The sequence below is a fragment of the Lineus longissimus genome, chromosome 5 (assembly GCF_910592395.1).
Source record: "Lineus longissimus chromosome 5, tnLinLong1.2, whole genome shotgun sequence".
Taxonomy (NCBI): Eukaryota; Metazoa; Nemertea; class Pilidiophora; order Heteronemertea; family Lineidae; genus Lineus; species Lineus longissimus.
Genome location: NC_088312.1, coordinates 1,770,052 through 1,792,923, shown reverse-complemented (window position 1 = coordinate 1,792,923; position 22,872 = coordinate 1,770,052). Strand labels below are relative to the sequence as shown.

Below are 22,872 nucleotides of genomic sequence, written 5' to 3'. Positions count from 1 at the left end.
ATTGTACTGTTTTGCAGAGCAATATAGAATGTACACAATATCGATTCGATTACAAAGCTAGCTAAAACTGTTTTTAGGATATGACTGAGCAGTCATGGCAGAAATGGATCTATGATCCATGAAGCTTACACAAAAATGTCAAATTTTGATCTATTGAACTGAAAATATAGATCTTCTCAGTCACCCATTCAGAGATTAACTGTCCCCGAAATATTCAACCAACAAACCTATCACTGGACCACTCAACAAAGCCTTTAGGAAATAGTTATTTTAATTTTTCGAATTCACCTCGGTGACTGATTTACAATGTTTTGTTGGTTACCCAACACCCAGATGCACAATAACATACAGAAGATATTGACAAAGGCCAATGGACGTTTCCTGAAAGCATTGGCAAGTTTCAATTGTAGTAATGTTGGGAGGAATAAAGAATATTTCTGACCTTTTATGGATTCCCAACAGAAGAATCGTCTTCAGATTCATGTGCAGTGTTTTGGTGAGACACAATATTTTGTCTCAGTTTCTGAGGTCTTCCTCGCTTCTTTGGAACAATCGCTGTCGCCACCTGATCAGTCAGAGGCAAATCAGGATCAATCTTCCCCGAGTCCACCAGACTCACATAATTCTTTCTGAATTGTCTTATAGTACTTTCACTGATTGGCTTGCCACCGATTTTAAATTGTTTCATGGCAGCATAATTTCCATGATTCGCCGCATACTTTCCCACACGCAATTTGAATTCTTGATCATAATGTTTATATTGTCCACGTTTGCTGCCTACACCTCTTATATCATCACTTGGCAAACGCATCGGCGCATCTGGACACTTTATAAAGCTTGCAGCCTGAAAAAATGAAGATGTACAAGTGAAGGCAATGACACCACAATAGAATGCGTCACAATCACAGCTAAAATTAGCCCAAAAGTTCATGATTTGCTTTGTTGATAGTACTGTAGAAATAACTTTACCAAACCAGCAGTCCACATGCACCAAGTCAAACTGATAGCAGTCTATACATACTCCTACACAGATTAGATTAGATTGCTATCTCCACAGAGATATAGCGTGTCCATGGGAACAGACACTGCTTCACCGGGCTGATACTGCACTGGTGAAAGTGAATCCTGGAAGCTGTTTGAGCACTAGACACACGCAATAAATAAATAAATCATACCTTTTGTTTTCCAAGAGGTTTTGATGAAATGTTGGGTATCGGCTTCTCGAAAGTAGGCTTTTGTTGATGAGCTGATGTGGATGCACTCAAGGGGAAGAAGACTGAGTCCTGGTCGACAGGTAAACCCATGGAACTTCCCTCGGCTACTGCTCCACTCACGTTCGACGACTGGCTGTGCTCCTTCCTTGACAGAAGTGACAATGAAACAGTAAAGTCATGAATGTCTGTTTCAGACGAAACCCACGGTGAATCGCTTGTCAAATCTATAGCCTCTGATGTTGAAGGTTGCTGCAATGACAGAAGAACTTTTATCATATCATCATAAATTTCAGATGCCCTTATATCATTACACAAGAGCTCATACAATCTCTTCTATTCTAAAAATTAACTTGTCGCTTTGAATGTACCTTAAAGGAATTAGTTGTAAGTATTGCAGAACGAGCTGTTGGCCCATAGCCCACTAGTAAATATTGAGGTTGGAGCAGCTGCCTATTCTTGGCATCATCACAAATGCTTGGATCCAGCTATTCTCACCCCTTGCCTAAAATCTGGCATGGTATTGGTTGGACTTCTGGAACAGGAATTCCTGCCAGCATAGCCCTTAGGGTCTTAAGAACGCATAAGCACAACATCAAGGTCAGGATTCATGGTACCCGGTGTGTCCTCACGACAATTTTTAATGGCACCAACTTACTTGGAGAGAAAGTAGCCTCTTCGTAGTGTTATGTGACTTTTTCTCAACTTCTAAAAGTTTGGTCTTGCTTTGGAGACTATCTTTAAGTCTGGAAACCACACTTCTTAATTCCGTTGTTTCTTGAATAAGCCGGTTGTGAAGCTTTTCCACAAGTGAATCCTTCTTGACTGATTCCTCAACTTTCATGACTAACTCTGTCTGGAGTCGAGCATTTTCACTTTGAATTTGCACAAATTTCTGATGAATTTGTATTTGTTCATTTTGGGCTTGATCCAATAATGCAATACGATCGGCTAAGTCTGCCTGCGTCTTTTGGTACATATCTGAGGTGTGGGCTAGTTCTGCCTGGCACTTCGACAACAATGCTTCCTTGATATTCAATTGTTCTCTCAACGATTCACTTTCTTCCTCCCTCGCAACCCGTTCATTGATATCAGTAAGTTCCTTCTTTCGAATTGCCAGTTGTTCCTCGGCAATTTCAATTTGATTTTCCTTCACAATTAGTTCTGCCTGATACTTGGAGAGCAAACTAAATAAATTTGTCCAAGCTTTATTAAGATTTGTGCCCTGTTCATGCAGATCAGTCTGCATGGTTTTAAGGGGACACTCTTGCGCACTTTCATTGACTGGAACTTCACAACTGGGCATTTCCTCGTCAGACATCTCTGCAGAGATTCCGTCTGCTTGAACTCCAAACAATCAAACAGGTGAACCTAAAAAGGCAGAAGAAGTACAGAATCAGCACTGCAGTGTCGGTGAGTGAATAACTAAGAGCCAAATCTTGACACAACATATATATATGTGATGTCTGTAGGGCCTCGGCCCTGATGTCATAGATGTCATGAAGAAACATCAACATGATGGAAAACGGGGGGGGGGGGGGTTAGGGAGTCGAATTGGTGGTGCCATCTCCAGACCCATAGGGTGGCTGTACTACTTGTCAGGACCTTCCCATCCCTCAGGAACAAGCCCCAACTTCCACAAGTCTAACCTTACGTAAAGGGGACCCTAACCTGTTCTAAGACTGCATGGACTAAGTGAAAAAAACTGCTCCTGTCAAAAAAAAAGTTTTCTGTTTTCATACTCGATGCATTATAAACCGTTGAATATCAGTTCCGCATTACCCGTGGCTGGCCCCTAAAGACAAACGTGGGCTTTCCAGACCAGAGGTTGTGCATATATCTTTGCAAAGGATGTCGGCCTACACCGGGCGATCTACCCGAGGAGGTAGTAGCCAGTTACACCCTTGAGCTCCAACACCATCAGGAGTTTACGATTCAGAGCTGTATTCCCTCCATCTTGGATCATTAAATCATCCATCACCATCAGGTCACATAGAGCCCGAGACACATCGAATCCCCTTTAGTTCAGATAATAGAACCCAAGGGACAGAACTTGGGATGCATAGACCCCACTCCCCCTGTGCTAAGCAGTCCCGACATGGTATAGTCTGTCAGTGACCCTTTCACGGCAAGTGTTATTAAAGGAGTTCGAACAAGACATCTCTGATAAAAATAAAGCCTTTATTAACTAACTTTAGAGACACCAATTCTAAGTTTAAGTTAACAATTCCCTAAAATTGACAAAATGTTGCATGTTTATGGCCGCATGGGAAGACAGGTGCATCATATTGCACATCTATGCTAAAGGATGTCCTAGACAATAGGACTCACTCAGTTGTTAACGTACGATATTTCTTCTTGTTCGTGTTAAAGTTTACCATAGCAATTTGAACCCTGCAAGTGATTTGTCTATCACAAAAACCACCTAAAACGCATTAACTATTAACTGATTAGCTTCATCGAAACATTAAATAACCAATACTATAAATAGATAAAATACATTGTCTGCTTCTAGTTTAAAGCCAACATCACGTCTTGGCCTCCTCACGGTGTCCAGCATCCCAGTATTCTTCGGTCTGCATCTCCATCAGCCGTGATATCGTGCGATCGAAGGCAAAGAGCTCCTCTTCTCCAGTGAATATACTTGCGTTGGCCCTTGGGTCATTCTGCAAGAAAGCGTGAGTTGTTGTAGTTTATAAGTTCACAAGCAGCTGGGAACCTCAACACATCAAAATAAAGTTCTTCCATTAATGAGTTTACGAGGTCAAGACCAACTTAAATTGATCCACTGATTTGTGACCTTAGGTAAATCACTGCAGTTCAATGTCTTTTTTGATGAAAAAACAAACAAGTACAGTTTCTCTAGGTCTGGTCCTGATGGCCACTAGGTATCAGGTGACTAAAGTCATCTATCGGCCATTCTCTTGTTTCTGGTAGTTCTAGGTTCTGTTTGGGCCTTTCAAAATTCTACCTTTGTGATTCCTAAATCGTCCATCAGCATCATGTTACCACTTTCATCATTTTCCGTCTTTTTACAGAAGAGCTCTCCTGGCGAACCTGCTGCTGTACACACAAAACGAACCTGTGAGAGAAAGCTGTACTACAGAAGAAGCTACATACACTGCAATACCAAATAATCATTGATATCAATTTCTTCCCCAACCTATTTTTCAAGATCTACTTGTCCCCATTTTCCTACCTTATAGTCATATAAGTTGTCAATGAGAGTTATAAATCTCCTGGCCTCAGATTTCTTGTCCAAGCTCAGTTGAGGAATATCTCGAACCATCACAATGTCAAATGCTTTACAGATTTCCACAAAATCAATAGGTCCCAGGGGCTGTGAAAAAGAAAACAAAGTACATAAAATTGACTGATACAGTACATGTATACAGTACATGTATACAGTACATGTATACTGTACATGTATACAGTACATGTATACAGTACATGTGTACTATACATGTATACTCTAAACTGGGGAATGTTCATGACCGTGTTATTCACGATTGAAGTTTTACTAGTCACAAAAGATCAGGCTCCCCATGCTAGTACAATCAATCAATGCGGCAGTGTGTAATCTAAAGGGAATATAAATTACACACAATAGAATGTTCCATACCTGGCAGCAAAGATCCTCAAAAGTAGTTTGCAATATTTTGCCACAAGTGACAGCAAATGTTAATGACCTTCCCCAATACTCCAACTTCTTTGGCTTTATTTCTGGAACAAGACCACCGTATATGCTAAAGAATACGAACATCGCTGCAAGGTGCCTAGGCCAATGCAAAGTTGACGGTTCAAAGGCAACTGAACAGTTTTTAGTTAAAGATCATAAAGCTGGACTGACATTTGAAACATTTTTCAGCTGATAAATAGATACAAACATTGAAATAAAACTTGAACATTTCTTGCAGAAGATTTTAGAACTGCTGAATTGAACAAAGGGAAACCAGCAGAAAGGTTTGACTACGTAGGTACTCACTTTGGCCTGTCTGTTCAGCAAGATATTTGAAAACATCATCAAACTTGTCGTCAACATTTTCCACCGAGTTTCTGTAAGTGTAATGTGAGAGTCAAATGTTTGGAATATTTACTAAATAGGTGGCAATATTTGTCTGAGTTGCCATGACAAATCTTACGAGAGCATTTTTGTTTATTTGAGTATTTCTGAATATTCAAGAAACGTCCATAATCCACATGTCCCTTCAATCCCATTCAGAATGTTCAAATTGGGAGAAAATGGGTAAGTGACACCAAGGTGTTTGAAGGTCATGACATTGTGTTCCAGCCTGGCCATTGTGCACAATCATGTACATTACTTACATGAAATAGACACGTCCCTCCGATGGCAAGACTAGTCTCCTATAGTCAATTCCTGAATTGAGAGGGTGAACATGGCAGTGTTTCTGAAGAAAGTACGGAAATAATTATTAATGAATAAGGAAGGACGCAGAATAACCAAGCTCAACATATTTAGTGCCAGAGGTTTTGCTTTTACAGCTTTTTCAGCAATTGCCCCGGAGAGTTCATCAGATTTGTCCACTACCAGTAGTTTGATGTGACATCATCAGCATTATGTCCTCATGGGTCCTGTGCTTTAAAATCTAATCTTTAAAATCTTTTGAACTAATCACAGTTCATGACTGGTCAAAACTAGACGAACTGGCATGACAGCCAAAGTGGTCAACTCACTAATATACCTACAACCCCTCTCAGATATCACAAAATAAAGTTGAGTGAAAAATCATTTACCTTTAATATATCTACAAATGGCAGGAAGTTGATTCGTTGTAAGCCATTCTTGTACAGATCTGCAAGAAATCAAATCGAAACGTCAGCATTTCTTGTTCTTCTACGATCGGAATTTCAAAGATGCATGCCAGACAAAAAAGTCAGCATCTATAGGGAAATCACAGAGTTAAGACACCCAGAGACACATTTGATTTACACTTATGAAGATTTTTTCTTTATCTCTGGAAAAACATCTAACAGTTTTTTTCAAGTGGAAGTACATAGGCCTAATAAAAGTTGTAATCTTTCAAAAAGTTTGTCTATGAACAAAGAAAGGGGAGTAGTTGTCAATAAAATAATATTTGACTTGTCAATTTGAGTTCTGTAGGGTCAATCAGAACCGCTTCTATTTCTTAGGCCTGACCTCTCCCCGATCAAAGATGAAATACAGTCTTACCATCAGGATGTCGATTAGAAGTTGCTATGACAACAATGCCATGCTTGAAGAGTTCAGAAAAAAGCAGTTTCAGAATCATTGCATCTGCTATGTCAGTAACCTGAAAAGGGTAAAATCAGAACAAATACCTGATTGCGGTCTATCCTATGCCTATGGCATGACAGTTGTACTGCAATTATCAATCGCTTCCTCCACTTTGCTAAGTATCCTGATCCCAAGGGCATCGGATTAATAAAAAATTGCAAGAGGGAAGATTGTGTATATCATACATGAGGTAAAACCACTACTGGCCCCGAGCCCGAGGCTAAGACAGCAATGGTGTCACCTGACACCTCCCTCATACAGCAAGAATGAACGCCAAAACATACTGTTGATACTGAGTGTGTCCCCTAGGGTGGAGATATTTCATACTGTAGCATTGAATTTGGAGACAAAAAGTTACTGACATTTTGTTGTGGAGCCACTGTCACCCAGTCATCAATACGGGCCGGTCTCATCTTGAGTCATCACCATTGAACTGACATATTTTTATACCATCCAAAGAAAAGACATAACATACCTGAAACTCATCGAAACAGAGAAGCCAGGTCTCTGAACTGATTTCCTCTGCAACTGGCGGGATGGGATTGAAGGCTTTAGGCCTTCTTACATTATACTGCCGAGGAACTGATGCCCTGACTTTGTGCATTCCTACAAAATAAAGTTACATTACAAGTTCGCTGGGAAAGGTTGGTGGTATTGTGTGTTATCAAACAAAAGTACAGTTATGTCCCATAAAAGCAATACTGAATGCAGAAGCAATCTTCTAACAAAATCATGTTTCAAATCAATTTAAAATCTAATCAATCCACTGGACGTTATATTTGAAGGTAAAATTCAATTTCAATCAAGCGGTCAGCTTCGCAAACTTTGGTGTATAGTCCTAAATGCCAAACCGACTTACTTTTGTGCACATCTGTCATGAATGTATGGAAGTGAGTCCTTCTCTTTTTTTTCACCTCACAGTGTTCGAAGAAGAAGTCCATCAGCATAGTTTTTCCAGTTCCAACACTCCCATGTAGATAGAGGCCTTTGGGTGTTCTGATTTTCCTCTCAAGTCCAAGAAGCTGAAGAAAAGGCCAAACTGTTCTTAGGATAGGCCTCTTTCAAATCAGACATTCAAAACTGCTGAATACTAGATAATGAATATCAATGGTAGAAAAGAAGGGTTTAATAAATGGAAGGAATGCGAGTACCGGTATATATCTATGGGATTTAAAAAAAGATTACTTCAACTTTTTTCTTGGTTCAATGAATCTTGTGCAGCAAGCTTCCTTGAATGATACAATACAATGCATACCTTGCCAAAAAATCCTGTTTTCTCTGGAGGTTCATATTTTTCAACTTTCCTGTTTAAAGCATCTAAGTGCTTCACAATCCCCTCCTGGTGGTCATCTTTTGCCAACTCTCCATTTTGGACCTTTTCTAAGTAAGCTTCAAGGACAGACTTCTTAATTCTTTCTGGTCGATTAATTGCCAAAGTAGGTGCGAGGACAGTTGTAGCCTGGTCGGAACCTAGATAACAAAATAATGTATGTAAATAACCAAGCGAGATGATGCATGCTCAGACGTTTGACATCATAACTTATTCAACAATACATGCATCCTGCTGTGTAAGAATCTGTGACGTCGTTGGCAATGTTATGTGGAGAAAATTCATCTATTTTGCCAGACTGCAGTGACGGTGAACTGCATGTATTGTTCAGCATGCAGTGATTGAGTGAACGTGAAGGTCAGTGAAATGAGAGAAGGGCAAAGGAAAAAAAGCCCAACAATCTAATCATCACATTATGCATGTATAGAAACATGCAAGATGGTTAGCCTACAGTCAGCAGCATGGATGGTCGTAAAAATCTATCATACTGGGACTTGCCCTCAAGGTGGACTTGCATTTCTGTTACACCAGCAGCAGCAAAAAATAAACCTGCATCTTCATACAAACTGTAAATAGTGTATGCATGGCGTACTGTTGACATGTGAATGGAAATCGAGACTACTCAGACTTGCTCTTCATCTTTCATCTTACCCAATGTACACATCATTCGATGGCTGTAGGGCCGAATTTTTCGATATTTGTCACAAATTTGTTTGCAAAACTCCATGTCCTCAGGAACCTGTTGCGAAAAACGTCATTCATTGTGCTTTTACGACATACGTCACTACGACGGCCAAGGTCTCGTTAGGGAGTTTTTCCCGAATGTACGGCATTTCAACACGGACCTGGTGACAGCGAAAGTGGTGCAACAACACATTTGATCCTGATTGTTCTTGGGTTAAGGTATGGTTCTACTGAGACTTGGCCCAGAGTTATTTCTCTCGCCATTGAGGTCTTTTCACGGAGGGAAGAGTTGTTTTATGACTCTGAAAATGAAATAAGATACATCTCAGAAGCTTAATTTTTGTGCCCTAAAGACCAGTCTCCCCTAACCCCTAACCCAGCAATCTGATTGGCTCCGACGATTTGGCACTGGACACTCGTGCTAGTCCATTATGGTCTCGTTAGGGAATTTTTTTGTATTCATGTGCGGCCGTAGTTCCTAAAAACATCATTGATTTCTTAGTCCTCACAGTATGCCAGTGTTGATTTAGCAGTTATTTTGGCAATGACCAAGGGGCAATGACATGTTATTTTGAGTTTCTGAAACCTTTCTGAAGCATTTTACTGTTGTTGCCGACGTATGTGTACACTGAACTTGGGATGTGCGTCGCATCAACATTATCAGGATGATCAGGTCACAGATCGCCGATACTTCATTTGAGTCGGGGGGGGGGGGGGGGGAACTCTGGTGTAAAAGCAGAAAATTTCCCCTGGAGAAAGTGCGAGGGCCTATTGTATTCTGGCGTATTATGCTATAAATGGTTCTGTACTAGATGCCATGACCGCCAATGAGTGATAGAATGCTTGGTTCCCGAACATTCCATTCCCGGCTGTAGAAACTCCCAGAAAAAAAGTTGTAAATTCTACTCTTATACTTTATTGTTCAATAAAGATATTAAAAACAAGGTCGTGATAGTTGTCATCCTCTTCTCCTCGGTCACCCTTTGACTCTGCCAAATGGGAATATCTGTTGAAAGATCGACAATTTTCGCCTTCAACAAAAGCGGCAGACTCCCCTTTAACAGAAGTTACTGACAGTGGCGCCCTCTAAGGTCGAAAGATTGACAGATTTCCCTTTAACACTAGAAAGTGACGGTGGCGCCCTCTAGGATTCAAATATCACCATATCCCCCTTATATCGACAGATATTCCTATTTGGCAGAGTACCACATCCGGTGGAAATATCGACAAATTTCCCCTTTAACAAAATACTTTTGGCGGTGGCGCCTGGGCTGGGAAATTCTTCCAGGCCATCGTTCCAACATCAAAGTTCTTATTTTATGAAGACCCAAGCCAGACAAATGGGACATGATTTGGGTTGTTATTGCAGGATGGTAAAAAATGGCTGATGTCGAGGGCAGTGACAGTCCCGAGGAGGACTTCAATCCCCTCGAAGATGACATGTAAGCACTTCTATTTTCAGTTTGATCGCGAATCTAAATACCTTGGGAACGTTTTAAAACCATGCTCGAAGCAAACAGCCTCTTAGTTCTCAAAATATTTGAAAATGGAAAATGGGGAAGATCTGCCTCTTCACTTCAGATTTGTGTACAAAATGTATGGTAGGCTATACAGGCCTGTATAGTGCATACAGTGATACATACACGTCATTGGTGTCGATGACAGGACTTGTTTTGATGTTTGTTGATGTAGGCAACATGGACTAGGTAGGCTTTCTGATGGCCTTCTGATTGATTGATTGGTTTTCTTGCCTTTATCCTTATCGAGGCTATACTATTACTATAGGCTGCTGAGATCAGATAGTCATAGGCAGGATAGTCAGATAGTGTCGTCGTGGACGTGGTCACGTGGCGAGTATGGTATGACGCAACGGCGTTGGCCATACTCGAATCCAGACAAATTTCGGTTCTTGACTTAAAAAATGATAAACCCATAGCTGATTAGTGACTGTTGGCAGGCACCATGGCCATGGGCAACGATTAAAGTGTGCCTTTTTTCATCGGTCAGCCTAAACTGTGTCCACCAGCACCCACCAGCGTCCACCAGGTTTAAAGTCAGGTATAAAGTCATTACAATATTTTGTAGCCATAAGCGAAATAAGTACACCGTAAAACACATTTCCTGAAAATTTCATGACTACTGGGTGTAAGATAAGGGAGATGTTGTCTAAAATCACAAGGCTCCTCTAGTATTAGGAAGCCCTTTCATCTCCACCAAGTGAAATCCAACTTGGCTGCTGACTAGGTGGTGGAAACTGGTACATTTTAGACAACAACACACTAATCTAGCACACAAATGTCATGAAACGTTCAGGAAATGTGGAAAATGTCCTGCTTATTTTGTTTATGACCATTAGATTTTATTTTGATGACTTTAAATATGCTTTTAAACCTGGTGGATGCTGTTTAGTATGACCCTATTTCATTGCAGAGACCTAAATAACAGTGGGGATTTGAGACAGGAGGGTCAACCAGAATCGCTGGACTACAATCCAGATGAGCGTGAAGATGTGGAATCCCCCTTTAACTCCATTGACCCATTCGAACTCGACAAATATGCCATCACTCCTCCTACTCTTGGGCGTGCCCTACGAAGGGCAAAAGAAAAACAGGCCGTCCATGGCAAGACCAGGAAACTTTCTTACAGAGAGTACAAGGAACAGACAGGTCGTTCACGACATAATTACAGTGATCCAGGGTTTGCACCAACTGAACTCACCACTGAACTCACTGGCTTTGAAATGGGCAGTGAGGAGCAACCAGGGACTGATGCAAAACAGCAGAGATTACCAGTTAAATCTAAGTCCTTCAAATCCTTCAAAAGGCCGAGGAAGTTTGAGCGTGACCTGAAGAATGAAAATCTTCATGAAGTCCCTGAGGGGAACTCAAGTAATGTACTTTTAACACCCTTAGGTCAAAATGTGCTACCTGCAATTAAGGTTGACTCGAATAGATTCATGAGTTTATCACAGAAGTATCAGCATCCTCAGAAGCCTTCAGGTACTAGACGAAAGCTCTCTACGCCTAAACAAGAATGCCCTGAAGATCGGATTGAATTCTATAACATTTTCTCGATGTTAATCAACATGGGTGATAAGGCTAAGAAAGAGAAAGAGAAAAATATGTCTCGGCAGAAAAGTCGTGATGAGAGTTGCTGGGTAAGCCAAGTTATGGATTATTTATGGCTGGAGCTGCAGGCCTGGCACAGCGGAAAGTCTTTGCAAGACATGGATAGGGATCTGGTTGCTGAGAGACAGAAAATAAATTCAGTTTTACAACAAGTCATAAATTTTAGCTTTGAACCTGTTAGTGTGGCTGGTGGTACTGGCAGGGCTGACAAGCCTATGGAACCTGTTAACCTCTTCCAGGGTGCTGGGGTGTCTGAGGCAGTGTCCATGGCAGCTGGTGATGGAGGCATTGATTTATCTGCTGTTCGCAAAAGTCCAGTTGAGCGATGTGATAGCAGAGAGGGAGTTATGGACTGTGATTATGAAACTACAGGAATATTCTTGGATAGAGCAATAATCGACCGCCAGAAGGAAGCTGTTATAAAAGTGATGTATTTGCTCAACCAAGTTGATGTTGTGGAGGCCCTCTATCCAACCACAAAGGCATTGGGAAAGGAATGTGCGATGTACACTTGTGATAACTTTAAACACAATCAGGACACATTATGTTTATGGTTGAACATTACGAAGGACTTGAGTCATACTTTAAACATGATGGCAAAAACTCTGGGCATGCAAGGCTTTGAGGGTTTAGATTGGCATCTGTCGGAATACTGTGCCCATTGTCCGATAAGTACCACAAGTCACATATGTGATGATGAGTGCTGTTGCATCCAACCTAATGAACCAGCTGAGGTTGTACGGTTTCAGGTTGAGGGAAGTCCATCTGAGGAAGACAGTATCAGTCCCGAAGCACACCCACCACACTATTTACCACAGCTAAAACTTGGGGCTAAATCTGTTCGGTTTGATTCAACAAATCCATCTAGTCCAGACAATGATCCAGAGTCGATGAGACTGACACCAGGTACGCCATCAAGCACCTCTACACCAGTCAAATTCCGTAGTTCCCCATCCATCTCCAACATGTCGCGCACATCAAGCGAGATCAGTCTTGATGAGGGCGCAAAGCCGTGGAGATCTGTGTATCGTCACTATGTGGAGAAAAGTCTGAAAAAGATGGGGATGCGCAAGCTGCTGAAGAGACTTCATGATCTCCTGGACGGCTCGTTGCAGCGTTCCAAGGTCATCCTGGAGAAGCCAAATCCTGCCTTTACAGAAATTTCCAAGGTACAGTAAAGGAAAGTTCATTTTATGAGACAATCCATGTGTGTAATAATGTACATGTACAGTTATAATAACGATAATGAACACTAGTTATTTGGCACCTTTCCAAGACCACGGCGAGAGTAAGGCCCTGAAAGTGTTTTATCTTGAAAAGCCATTGTGCAATTTGATGTGAAAAAGTAAGTCCTCATTGCAATAGGGCAATACCTACAGATTCAATCTGGAGGTTTTCTAACATGTATGAGTGGTCAAGGACAGGAATTTTGTCTCGAATACCCTATCCCAATGTGTTATGTTTCTGTACATCGTGATTTGTCTTAATTTTGATTTCAGCCTTCCCTTGAAAATGATCAAATTCTCTCGTCTTCCCCATCAATGAATTTCATCCCGATGTCACCAACTCTCCATCCATCACCGGAACACTCCATGCAGGGAGGGGAGTTTTTTGATAAAGATGCGCCAACAGAAGGTTGGATTGGTGACTTTGACAGGATGGGACTGCCATCATTCCGGCCAAGTTATTTGTTTCTAGCGCGTATGCCATTGGATATAGTCCATGAGTGCCTTAGACTGAGGTTGGAACAGCGCATTGGACTCGAGGGAATGGATCCTTCTTTTCTCAGTATAAGACAGGTAAAGTTTATTTTCTTCTGGATATTTTTCAATTTTGAATAGAAAAAAACAAACTTGTACAGTGTTTTTGTTTGTATACACTCACTTAGTATCAGGTAATGTGATGCGACTGATATTTTTTCTTTCCTGACAGCTCATTCATGAATGCAAGGAAGTGTTGCATGGTGCTATGTTGGTGAAGCAGTATTATAAGCAGATGGTGTCTGCAGTGATGTGGGATAGTGAGGTCGTTGAGGAGAGGTTGTTGGAGACTGATCTGGAGCAGTTTGACGACGACATGAAATCAATGATGGAGGTAAGGCCAGCAAGAGAAATCATTTTGTTAACCAACTTTAAATACAAGCTAATTATCATGGAAACTGTTCGAGTTGCACTTTACATGTCGTTTCATGCTACTTCTTTGAATAGGCTTGTTTCTCATAACTGCCATCTCAAGTTTGCACAGCTGGGCATGGTTATTTTGGCCTTAGTTTCCTTGACTTGAACATAGGATTAGAGTTGGTCATTTGCCTCTAAAGCTTTCTTCTTATTTCAGGTTTACTTCAGTTATATCCGAAAGCTGATGAGCTATGTGCAGAACCTGCCCGATGCTTCAAGGAGCCTGAAGAACCACCTGGAGGAGGAATGGGCATTCACCAAGAAGATTTGTCCACATATCAGAGGAGGCGAGGCCGAGGCTGGCAAGAGGTTTTGGTACGAATTAGAAAACTTACCTTGTCAGTAGTAGCACCCTGTGATGATTTAATGATGCCAGATGAAAATATCAGGAAATTGAATTGACTGTTCAGGGATGCCCTTCTTGGCACCAAAAAAGAGGCTACCATTTCGGCGTAAATGGCATCATTATGATGAAATTTCAAAGAAAGCGATTGTGACGTGATTATGTCACCAACAGTCTTGCAGTTGCGAAAACAATGTTCTCCGCTGCAACATGCATCTTGTGAGTTGCAATGTTGGTTGAGTATAAAACATATATGGCAGTCCATCTGCTACCTAATATATTCAAATACTCAATAATTTATATTTCAGTTTTATGGCCAGTGATCTGTTGGGTTCCATCGCTGACTTCCTTGAGGTTGGCATTGACCAGTGTACAACGACTCTCTTCACCAGGACGATGTCTGAGGTTGATGATGAGTCTCTGACAGACAGTCTCGCTCCCAGGCCTATTCATCATTCGGCATCTTTCTCCAAGACCCATGAACACAGGTGAGGGGTCAAAGGGCTGTCAAGGGTGGTGCATTGGTAAGACCGGTGGGGTCAAAGGGCTGTCAAGGGTGGTGCATTGGTAAGACCGGTGTCCCAAATTCTCATCAGCGGCTGTCACCTCTGAGGTCATGGGTTTGACTCCTGATCGATGCACACATCTTCATGTGATAGAGAGGGCAGAGGTTTCCTCCAGAGTCTCTGGTTTCCTTCTTCATTACGTTACAGATCGCTTATTGTTCGTAGAGCTTAGAATGTCATTGTTAGAATGACCTCGGCTCTTAACTCAATACTCCTTGTTTGAAGTCTCCACTCTTCATTCTCTCTTCAAAATCTCTGTTTTTCAATGGAAATAGGACCATCCTTGGGGAAACTGTTTAGGCAACACACCCATTGTTATCTATACAGGTGGCATCAAATTTTATCTGTGCACCAAAAGCACCAGCTGCAAAGGCACTTACGAGGCAACTAGAATCAGAGCAGAAAACATTTTTATTCATTTTCAGACAAGCAATCATCCAGACTTGTCGAGAGTTTAAAAACTTGTTCTATGAGGCTCGTGAGAGGGCGTCCAAGGCCCTAGGCTTTGCCAAGATGTTGAAGAAGGCGCTGGAGGTTGCGGCTGACTTTGACATCAACGTATCAACACAGGAACTGCTGCAAAAGTTGAACGACACAGGTCATACAATGGTAAGTTGGAGATTTGGAAAGGTAGTATGTGAATTGTCAGGATTTAGAATTTCAGCAGGATTTGACACAAGCATTTGCATAGGGAATCAGAAGGGGTTACATTATAATGTGATTTGAAATCGTGCATCATGAAACTGATTTTATCCACTCCTTCATTACAGGTCATTGCACCACACAGTTCAGACTACCAGATGTTCATTCCGAACGCCATTCTCGACGACAAGCCCCAAATTGTCCAGTTGCTGAACACGACGTGTGGCCATGATGCCCAGCAACTGAGCATGGCGTATAGACAAGAAGAGCATGGTTATTTGCTGTTAGTTAAGTGTGATCCACATGAAAGGTGGGAGGGTGGTGTGATCAAGGTTGAGCCCACTGCTGAGACGACAATAGCGCTCTCCCATATCCAGGTAATTTCAAGACAAGTTGTTTAGCCTACAGGTAGAGGGTAGCTTTTAGAAACCTCAGCGTGTAGTCTCTTGCTTTCAAACATCTCGACATTTTGACCTTCTTCTTCTTCAGCGTTCAACCTGCCTAAGTAAAACTATAACCTCAGTCCTGTGGCGGAGATGAAGCAGCTTGTCGCCAGAAGGTCCGGCTGTGTTCCCCACAGCTTTTCTTCGACCTTCGTGTCTTTAGGCCAGAATCTATCTCGTAAATCCTGGTACAGGGGACAGTCCTGTAGGATGTGCGTTGGTGTTTGCACTGCTGTCTGGCATTGGCATTCTGCTGTGTCGACATTTTGACACCAATACTGGAAACTGTTTTGAAATTAGAACAAGCAGGAGAGAAGTTGTTTGAAAGGCATTTCAGAGCTGGATTTAAGTGTATTGGTGGTTTGGCAAGAGAAGTTGCTGCTCACACACATGACATTCCAAAATGGACATCATACTTGACATTTTATATCATTCATTTACAGGTTGAAGGTTTACTATTGGTTGTGACGCACTCAGTCTTCATTGGTCACCTGGGGCAAATCTTTAAGGCAAAAATGGGCGACTGCCTGGAGTTGGTGAACGAGCAGACGTCTTGTCATCAGGCCATTGGAGAATCACTTCACGAACTCAGGGTTAGTTATATATGTACAAGATCGATCCTCTTCCCGGGTAACATGTTGAGCACCAGAGTGTTTCGGAGGCTGTACTTTTTGCATTAAAATTACCACATCATTTGCAAGAATTGCTTCAGTCAGGCCAGAAAGTTACCAAAGGTGATGCACTCAAAAATGCCCAACTGTTGCCCATTTCAAGTGTGCCATTGACCACAGTGCAGACATTTTGAATGATTTCTAATACTTGCAGATTTGATTTAATTACCCTTTTCCGTATTTTACAGACCGCTGCGCTAGACCTGAGGGAAAAGGTAGCGGACGCCATCCAACAGGTGGATGAGAAGCTCAGTATGGATGATCTCGCTGACAAGGAAGAGAATGAGAGAATCAGCCTATTCAAGCTCTACACCGAGACACTTCATCAGTGTTATAACTTTGGCTTTGATGTAAGTCATTTGGTTACTCAATCGGTTTCACAATCCTTAGCAGAATTCATATGCAACAGTTGTGAGTAATGTTACTGTATCATTCCACAAAGGTTCTTGCTGCAAAATTTGCAAAATGTAGAAGTTCTTTTCAAACATTAAATGGAAATATGGCTGCGGCAATTAGACCTATGATCAATGATGATGCTAATAACTTGTTTGTGTTATATTCCAGTATCACAAGGAGATTCAGCGCCTAGTAACCGGTGATATCCGTGAGCGTCTCAGCCAAGGTCTCCTTGGCTTTGCCGGCCAGTGGATGAAGTTTGTGAAGGCAAAGTGTGAGACAGGAAGGGGAACACGCCCAAGGTGAACATTTGTCCCATCTGAAATCCCGAACCATGCAAATAGAATGACATAACGGAACTTTACTTCAGATTTTAATTTCAGCCCCAAATCAGGGTCAGGTACTTTGGGGTATTAGTCGGAAAGTTTAGTTTTATAATCATGGCCCTTGGATGAACTGGATCAACTCATAACCTGATTATTGCTTTCAGGCCTCTGTTTAAATGTCTCGTAATTGAATCTAATGTGACCGTTGATCTTTAGATGGGCTACCCAAGGCTTTGACTTCCTGACGGTGGCTTGTGATCCAACGGTGCTTGGTCTGCAGACAGAAGAAGGGTTTCAGGTGAGCATCTTAATTCTGGGATGGTTAATGTGCCTTTCATATCACTGATGGCTTTCAAATTCTTAAGCATTTGCGTAGGGTTTTAGATATATACATTTATTGTTGTCCAAATTCTTTTGCAGGAGCTGAAGAGCAGAATTGGAGAATGTGTTACCCATATCATTGGTTCAGCAAAGCAGACACCAGTTGTTGGCTGCACACCGAGTGAGTAATCGATTTTGAAACGGCACTTCAGTTAAATGTACCCTGTTGAATGTATTGGTCATCACGTTAAGTTAATAAGCTCATCTGTTAGAAGCTTATACAATACTTTGGCAGCCTTTGTGGTCTGTCACTGTCTGTTGTTCATTCGAGGAGCATGTTTCGTAACACATAGGGCCAGGACACAGGCTTTGGGCAATATTTCCTGACTTCTTTTTTCATTTTTGCTATTTGACCTACTTCCTGGCCCCCAGGTGTAACACACTTATGTACTCTCTCTATTTTAGCCTTCCGTGTTGCAAGTCCAGATCCAATGTCCCAAAAATTCCTCGGCCGCGCTAACTCCGTGATTGAGACATCAACTCAGCAGAAGTATAATCGGTCCCAATCTGCCAAGTCGACCAGCAGTGAACCAATCCCCTCACCAACTCCTGCCATGCATAGATTGTCCCTGGATAATAGTGTGTGTTCAGGTGCATCAAGACGAGAAGGTGAAAGACGTGCTTCGTTTGACTATAGTCAGGCAATGGACCGCAATCTGGATGAGAGTCAGGAGGGGGCTGCTCCTTCAGTGGACAGAGGTGAGAATAAATCTAGCTCTGTAAACATTCTTCATTGTTAGATTTGTGCTGACATGACACAAGCCATGCTCTCTCTAGATTTGAACACATCTCGGGGACCCATGTTTATCAAGTTTGACAGGCACACTTACATGTATTAAAAATGACTTGAAACTGATTGTAATGGCACGTTTGACTTGTGCTATATTCAAGCTCTTTCCATGTGTCTCTACTTCTCTTGATGAACTGACATACTTGTTGCAGATGAAGCTGATGCAGAGGTAGAGGAATTGGTTAATGCAGGTGCATTCCGCATGCATCACATTCACCAATCCATTAAATATCTGGAGGAGGAGCGCCAAAGCCAGCTTACCGAGGCTAACATGATTGGGAAGGTGGTATCGTGTAAGACTGAGGTTGACTATCATATCAATGTCAAGAGGGCAAACTTCACTTGGCAGAGGGGGATGAAAGTTGGTGATGGCCGCTTCGGTAAAGTCTACACAGCTGTGAACTTGAAGACTGGTGAACTGATGGCTATGAAAGTGATTTCATTCCAGCCGAACGACCACAAGACAATCAAGGATATTGCCGATGAGATACGTACATTTGAAGGCATCCATCACGAGAATCTGGTGCGGTACTTTGGCGTTGAGTTGCACAGGGTGAGTAGATGTGATGGAAGTCATGTGAAGTTATTGTGCTCCAGTTGCTCGGCTATTTTTTTGAACAGAATCTTTCCATTGATTTATATTGTTGACTCGCAGTGTCATTTCATGCGAGTCCTGTCTGATCACAATCAAGAAGTTTTTGACTCTGTGTGCATCCTTTCATGTACGTGGTACTAAATTTGAATTGGCACTTTACAGGACGAGATCATGATATTCATGGAATTCTGCGATGGTGGAACGATAGAAGAAGCGGCCAAAGCTGGCCTGTCAGAGATCTTGGTTAGGAAGTATACAAGAAAGCTGCTCATTGCAATCAGTGTATTACATGAGCATAGCATTGTACACAGAGACATAAAAGGTAAGCAGGAGCCCTGTATTTGGTCTAGTTACTTCTTAATGCTTTAACACCTTCAGCGCCGAACCACGTAGATCTACGTGGCCCAAATCCCCCACTCCTTTGCGCTGGTTATCGGAGGAACTGAAGACCGTTTGGTCTTTTCAGTTCCTACCTTGCCCGAAGATGGCGATGGCGTAGTTCTTCCATGAAGTCATTTAAAGTTCTGAACTACGCCATCGCCATCTTCAGGGCACGGGAGGAACGTCTTTTCAGTTCCCGCCTTGCCCTGAAGATGACGATGGCCTAGTTCGTCCATGAAGTCATTTAATGAATGAATGAATGAATGAGTGAATGTTTTGAACTTTCATTTAATGAATGAATAAAGTTTTGAACTACGCTATCGCCATCTTCAGGGCACGGGAGGAACTGAAAAGCCCGTTTGGTCTTTTCAGTATTAGGGTAGCAGAAACAGTGGTTTCCGTTGTCACAGTTAGTTTTTAACCGCCTGGCAACATAAATTACTTGTTGCGGACAGCTATAAAAGTTACTTGTTGCCAGAACAGTACACACAGCAATTTCTGTTGTGGCATGAAAAATAACAGGTTCTGCTGCTGTCGACTTGAATTTTGTGGATTCCTTTCTTTCAGGCAACAATATCTTCTTGACATCATCTGGTCAGTTGAAGCTGGGAGACTTTGGATGTTCAGCCAAGCTGAAGAATCATACCACCATGGCGGGAGAGGTCAATAATCTCGTCGGAACAACAGGTATGCTTGGCTTTGAAAGATGCAAAGTCATTTTGAACTTTTGGCCTTTGACACATGAATAGAATAGAAGTAATGGCTTCATTATTTGTTACACTGATGATAATTTTGTTTGTGCTTCTTTGCAGCATTCATGGCTCCAGAGGTGTATACCGCCAGTGAAGACTCCAAGGGCCAGGGTAGGGCTGCCGATATATGGAGTCTGGGCTGTGTCGTTATTGAAATGGCCACAGGGAAGGTAGGATCATATTAGAATAATTTAAGACTACGCTGCTTCACAGTTTTGAGCCAGGTCAAACATTTTCAAATCCCTCCTGAACTGAATCTGGCCCATACGAAAGTGTAGGGACAATGATAGCCTAGTCAAGAGGATTTTATTCCGATTCAGTGGCTTGTTACAGTTCTCTAGAAACGTGGCTCCTACATGCATCATTTGACAAGTATTGTCATTTTCACAATTTCAGAAACCGTGGCACGATCTTGAGAATGACTTCCAGATCATGTTCAAAGTGGGAAGTGGTGCTTCTCCAACCATTCCTGAGTTGTTGAGTCAGGAGGGAAAGGACTTCCTCAACTTGTGCCTGGTCCATGACCCCAAGATTAGGGCAAGAGCCAATGTTCTGCTTGACGACCCTTTCACTAAGGTAACGCTCATTGTGAGATGGAGATGTTATTCTTCTGATACAGTGAAATGATTGCACCCTTAACCGACGTAAAATGGCCCTGTAAATTGAAGAATTCATAATTTAGAGAAGACACTTTAGTATTTTCGAATCCAGTTGGCTCATGGCCAAATATGCATACACCCCTAAGGTCGGGAGTGTCTTTACAATGGATCTTTGCAGTCAAATATGCCAGATAGATCAAGTGGCATAACCTGCTGGAGAAGTCACCTTGCTTGGCAGAACAAATGACATACTGACCTTTTCCCATGATTATTCAATAGCCATAAAACTGATGTCTTAACTTTCTGGTTTCAGGTATTCGAGGAGGATATAAAGTAATCATATGATGATGCCAAACAAGGAAGAACATTTCTGCAGTGGATGAGTGGCCATTATAGATATTTTTAGCATATTGTTATGCATCCCAGAACAGGCCTCTTTATTGGTACTGTATAAACTTCATTGTAGTAGTGCTGGCCCTGCATTAGTCGTAGTTCCACCTATCATAAAACCCCGTGTTTTTTCAAGACCCGTGTCTTCGCCGTGTGTCAAAAAACCCGCGGCGCACTTACACCTATCAGTTGTGTTAGATAATGGTTAATAGCCCCGGCGACAGGTGCGCTGTAGGTAGGGAGCTCTCCTGTGTTTCTTTCCTGTTGGAGGGGGCGTAATACAGAGGCAACTACACCGCGCCATCTGTCGCCGGATCTTAGAACTTGCAATTGCCGTGTCTATTCAGATTCCACCTATCAAGAAACCCGTGTTGAACACGGGTCTAAATTAGCCCCCGATTAGCCCCATCGAGCTCGATGGGGCTAATAGACACAGCAATTCATAGGTGTAAGCGCAAAAGACACAGGGATTTGATAGGTGGAAGTACGACTATTATCTCGAGATATGCCACCTTTAACCACTTCACCCTGTTTGATTGATATGTTGACCCAGTGACTATTTTGAAATGACTATTTTTAGAAGGCAGAATATGGCCAAAGGTTTTTTAATGTTTTACTTATACAGATACATGTACTTGTAATAGGCCAAAAGGAATCCAAGCTTGATGCTTTGATGCATGTATATTTATGTGTGATCACAATCTTGGGCAGATGTGTGAGACCAATTCAGATGCCTTGTTTTTATTTATTAATCAGTTGCTTGCTGCTTTTCATTTTAGTTGGTCTTACTTTATCTTCCTGTAACATGAATTTGTAATTTATTTCACTCAAATTTATGCTGTTACTAGGTACATTTGTTGACTTTGGAGCATATCAGGTTTGTGAAGAGAATGTCTTGATACATGTCCTTTGCATTACACATTTGTAAGATTGGTTTAAAAATCTGGTGATAGAGTACATTACTTCAAAGTTTTAAGATTTCTGAAGGAAGTTGGATTTAGATGTATTCCTGAAATACTGCACAGGCCAAAGTTTCCATCATAGAATCTATGATAGGCCCTGATGACACGACCGTCACCATGTTGTTCCATCAAGTATATGTACCCTATTGGCTTGTATCAACTTGTACAGTATCCAATTGTCTGTTTTCATGGCGACAATAATCACTCGTTTGATTGGCGTGTAAAGGAATGATAAAATGGGCTGTTGAATTTACTTTGTACCATCGTCAAATAACTTAATATTTATGTCCATAGTTTTAATTGTCCATCATGGTTGTAATGAAATGCCTGACTGTTTTATCGCATGTTACATCTGTATTTTAATAGGAAATGAAGGAACTAAAACTCGTCTTGGATTGAACGTCAGAAGGTGTTGTGATTATAATGGGTTAAATGACCATTCATAAAGTCGTCCTGACAATTTCCCTTTCCCTTTAAAGACGAGCATCATCTTTTGGAGGTCCTCAGTATGAAATGAGTTAAGATGAATTAACAATGTCAAACTGTAAATAAGTCATTGTAAATAATGTCTATTTCCTTTACAGGAATAATATGATTGTGCATTGTTCATTAACATGATGATCAAATGAAATCATGTAAAGATTACAATAAATTTTCATTCAAAAAAAGTCAATATTCTTAGTTGTTATTTATAGTAAATGCTAAGTTATCAAAACCTTGCGGCCAGAGGACCAATCATGCTGTTGGTGTAGTAATCAAAATGGATTAGTTACTCTGGTTTCTCCTGCTACAGATGGAAGTTATCCATGGGGACTCATGTGTTTTGCCTC

At 41.6% G+C, this 22,872-nt stretch overlaps 3 protein-coding genes across 3 annotated transcripts; 1 reads left to right on the top strand and 2 right to left on the bottom strand.

The window, feature by feature from the left end:
* Positions 1–2: 2 nt before the first annotated feature.
* Positions 3–2,945, bottom strand: LOC135488210 (uncharacterized). Its single transcript, XM_064772706.1, has 4 exons — positions 2,883–2,945; positions 1,870–2,582; positions 1,176–1,463; positions 3–844 (listed from the first exon to the last, which is right to left on the bottom strand). Exons 2-4 carry the CDS (start codon positions 2,530–2,532, stop codon positions 446–448), a joined length of 1,350 nt encoding a protein of 449 aa, XP_064628776.1. The 5' UTR covers positions 2,533–2,582; positions 2,883–2,945; the 3' UTR covers positions 3–445.
* Positions 2,946–3,375: 430 nt separating this feature from the next.
* On the bottom strand, positions 3,376–8,595 carry LOC135488069 (AFG1-like ATPase). The gene is made up of 12 exons (XM_064772467.1): positions 8,468–8,595; positions 7,742–7,956; positions 7,346–7,508; positions 6,962–7,092; positions 6,403–6,502; positions 5,967–6,025; positions 5,538–5,620; positions 5,197–5,267; positions 4,834–4,934; positions 4,411–4,551; positions 4,183–4,293; positions 3,376–3,877 (listed from the first exon to the last, which is right to left on the bottom strand). The coding sequence occupies exons 1-12, from the start codon at positions 8,541–8,543 to the stop codon at positions 3,740–3,742; spliced, it is 1,389 nt and encodes a 462-aa protein (XP_064628537.1). The 5' UTR covers positions 8,544–8,595; the 3' UTR covers positions 3,376–3,739.
* A 1,264-nt stretch (positions 8,596–9,859) lies between these two features.
* On the top strand, positions 9,860–22,715 carry LOC135487572 (mitogen-activated protein kinase kinase kinase 4-like). Its single transcript, XM_064771434.1, has 20 exons — positions 9,860–9,942; positions 10,931–12,797; positions 13,128–13,427; positions 13,561–13,722; positions 13,963–14,120; positions 14,457–14,636; positions 15,140–15,323; positions 15,485–15,733; positions 16,243–16,392; positions 16,659–16,820; positions 17,035–17,168; positions 17,409–17,490; positions 17,613–17,694; positions 17,979–18,272; positions 18,516–18,916; positions 19,121–19,280; positions 19,907–20,026; positions 20,152–20,261; positions 20,488–20,667; positions 21,004–22,715. The coding sequence occupies exons 1-20, from the start codon at positions 9,881–9,883 to the stop codon at positions 21,025–21,027; spliced, it is 5,061 nt and encodes a 1,686-aa protein (XP_064627504.1). The 5' UTR covers positions 9,860–9,880; the 3' UTR covers positions 21,028–22,715.
* Positions 22,716–22,872: the final 157 nt, after the last annotated feature.

Bases quoted from the DNA above. Each gene is read 5' to 3' on its own strand.
- LOC135487572 (XM_064771434.1), top strand. From the start codon at position 9,881: ATGGCTGATGTCGAGGGCAGTGACAGTCCCGAGGAGGACTTCAATCCC. The intron at 16,393-16,658 runs GTTAGTTATATA...CGTATTTTACAG, and splicing joins AATCACTTCACGAACTCAGG to ACCGCTGCGCTAGACCTGAG. The intron at 18,273-18,515 runs GTGAGAATAAAT...TACTTGTTGCAG, and splicing joins TGCTCCTTCAGTGGACAGAG to ATGAAGCTGATGCAGAGGTA.
- LOC135488069 (XM_064772467.1), bottom strand. From the start codon at position 8,543: ATGGAGTTTTGCAAACAAATTTGTGACAAATATCGAAAAATTCGGCCC. The intron at 6,503-6,961 runs GTATGTTATGTC...TACCCTTTTCAG, and splicing joins TCTGTTTCGATGAGTTTCAG to GTTACTGACATAGCAGATGC. The intron at 3,878-4,182 runs GTAGAATTTTGA...GCTTTCTTGCAG, and splicing joins ACGATTTAGGAATCACAAAG to AATGACCCAAGGGCCAACGC.
- LOC135488210 (XM_064772706.1), bottom strand. From the start codon at position 2,532: ATGTCTGACGAGGAAATGCCCAGTTGTGAAGTTCCAGTCAATGAAAGT. The intron at 1,464-1,869 runs GTAAGTTGGTGC...CTGTCATTGCAG, and splicing joins AGAGGCTACTTTCTCTCCAA to CAACCTTCAACATCAGAGGC. The intron at 845-1,175 runs GTATGATTTATT...TCATTTTTTCAG, and splicing joins AACCTCTTGGAAAACAAAAG to GCTGCAAGCTTTATAAAGTG.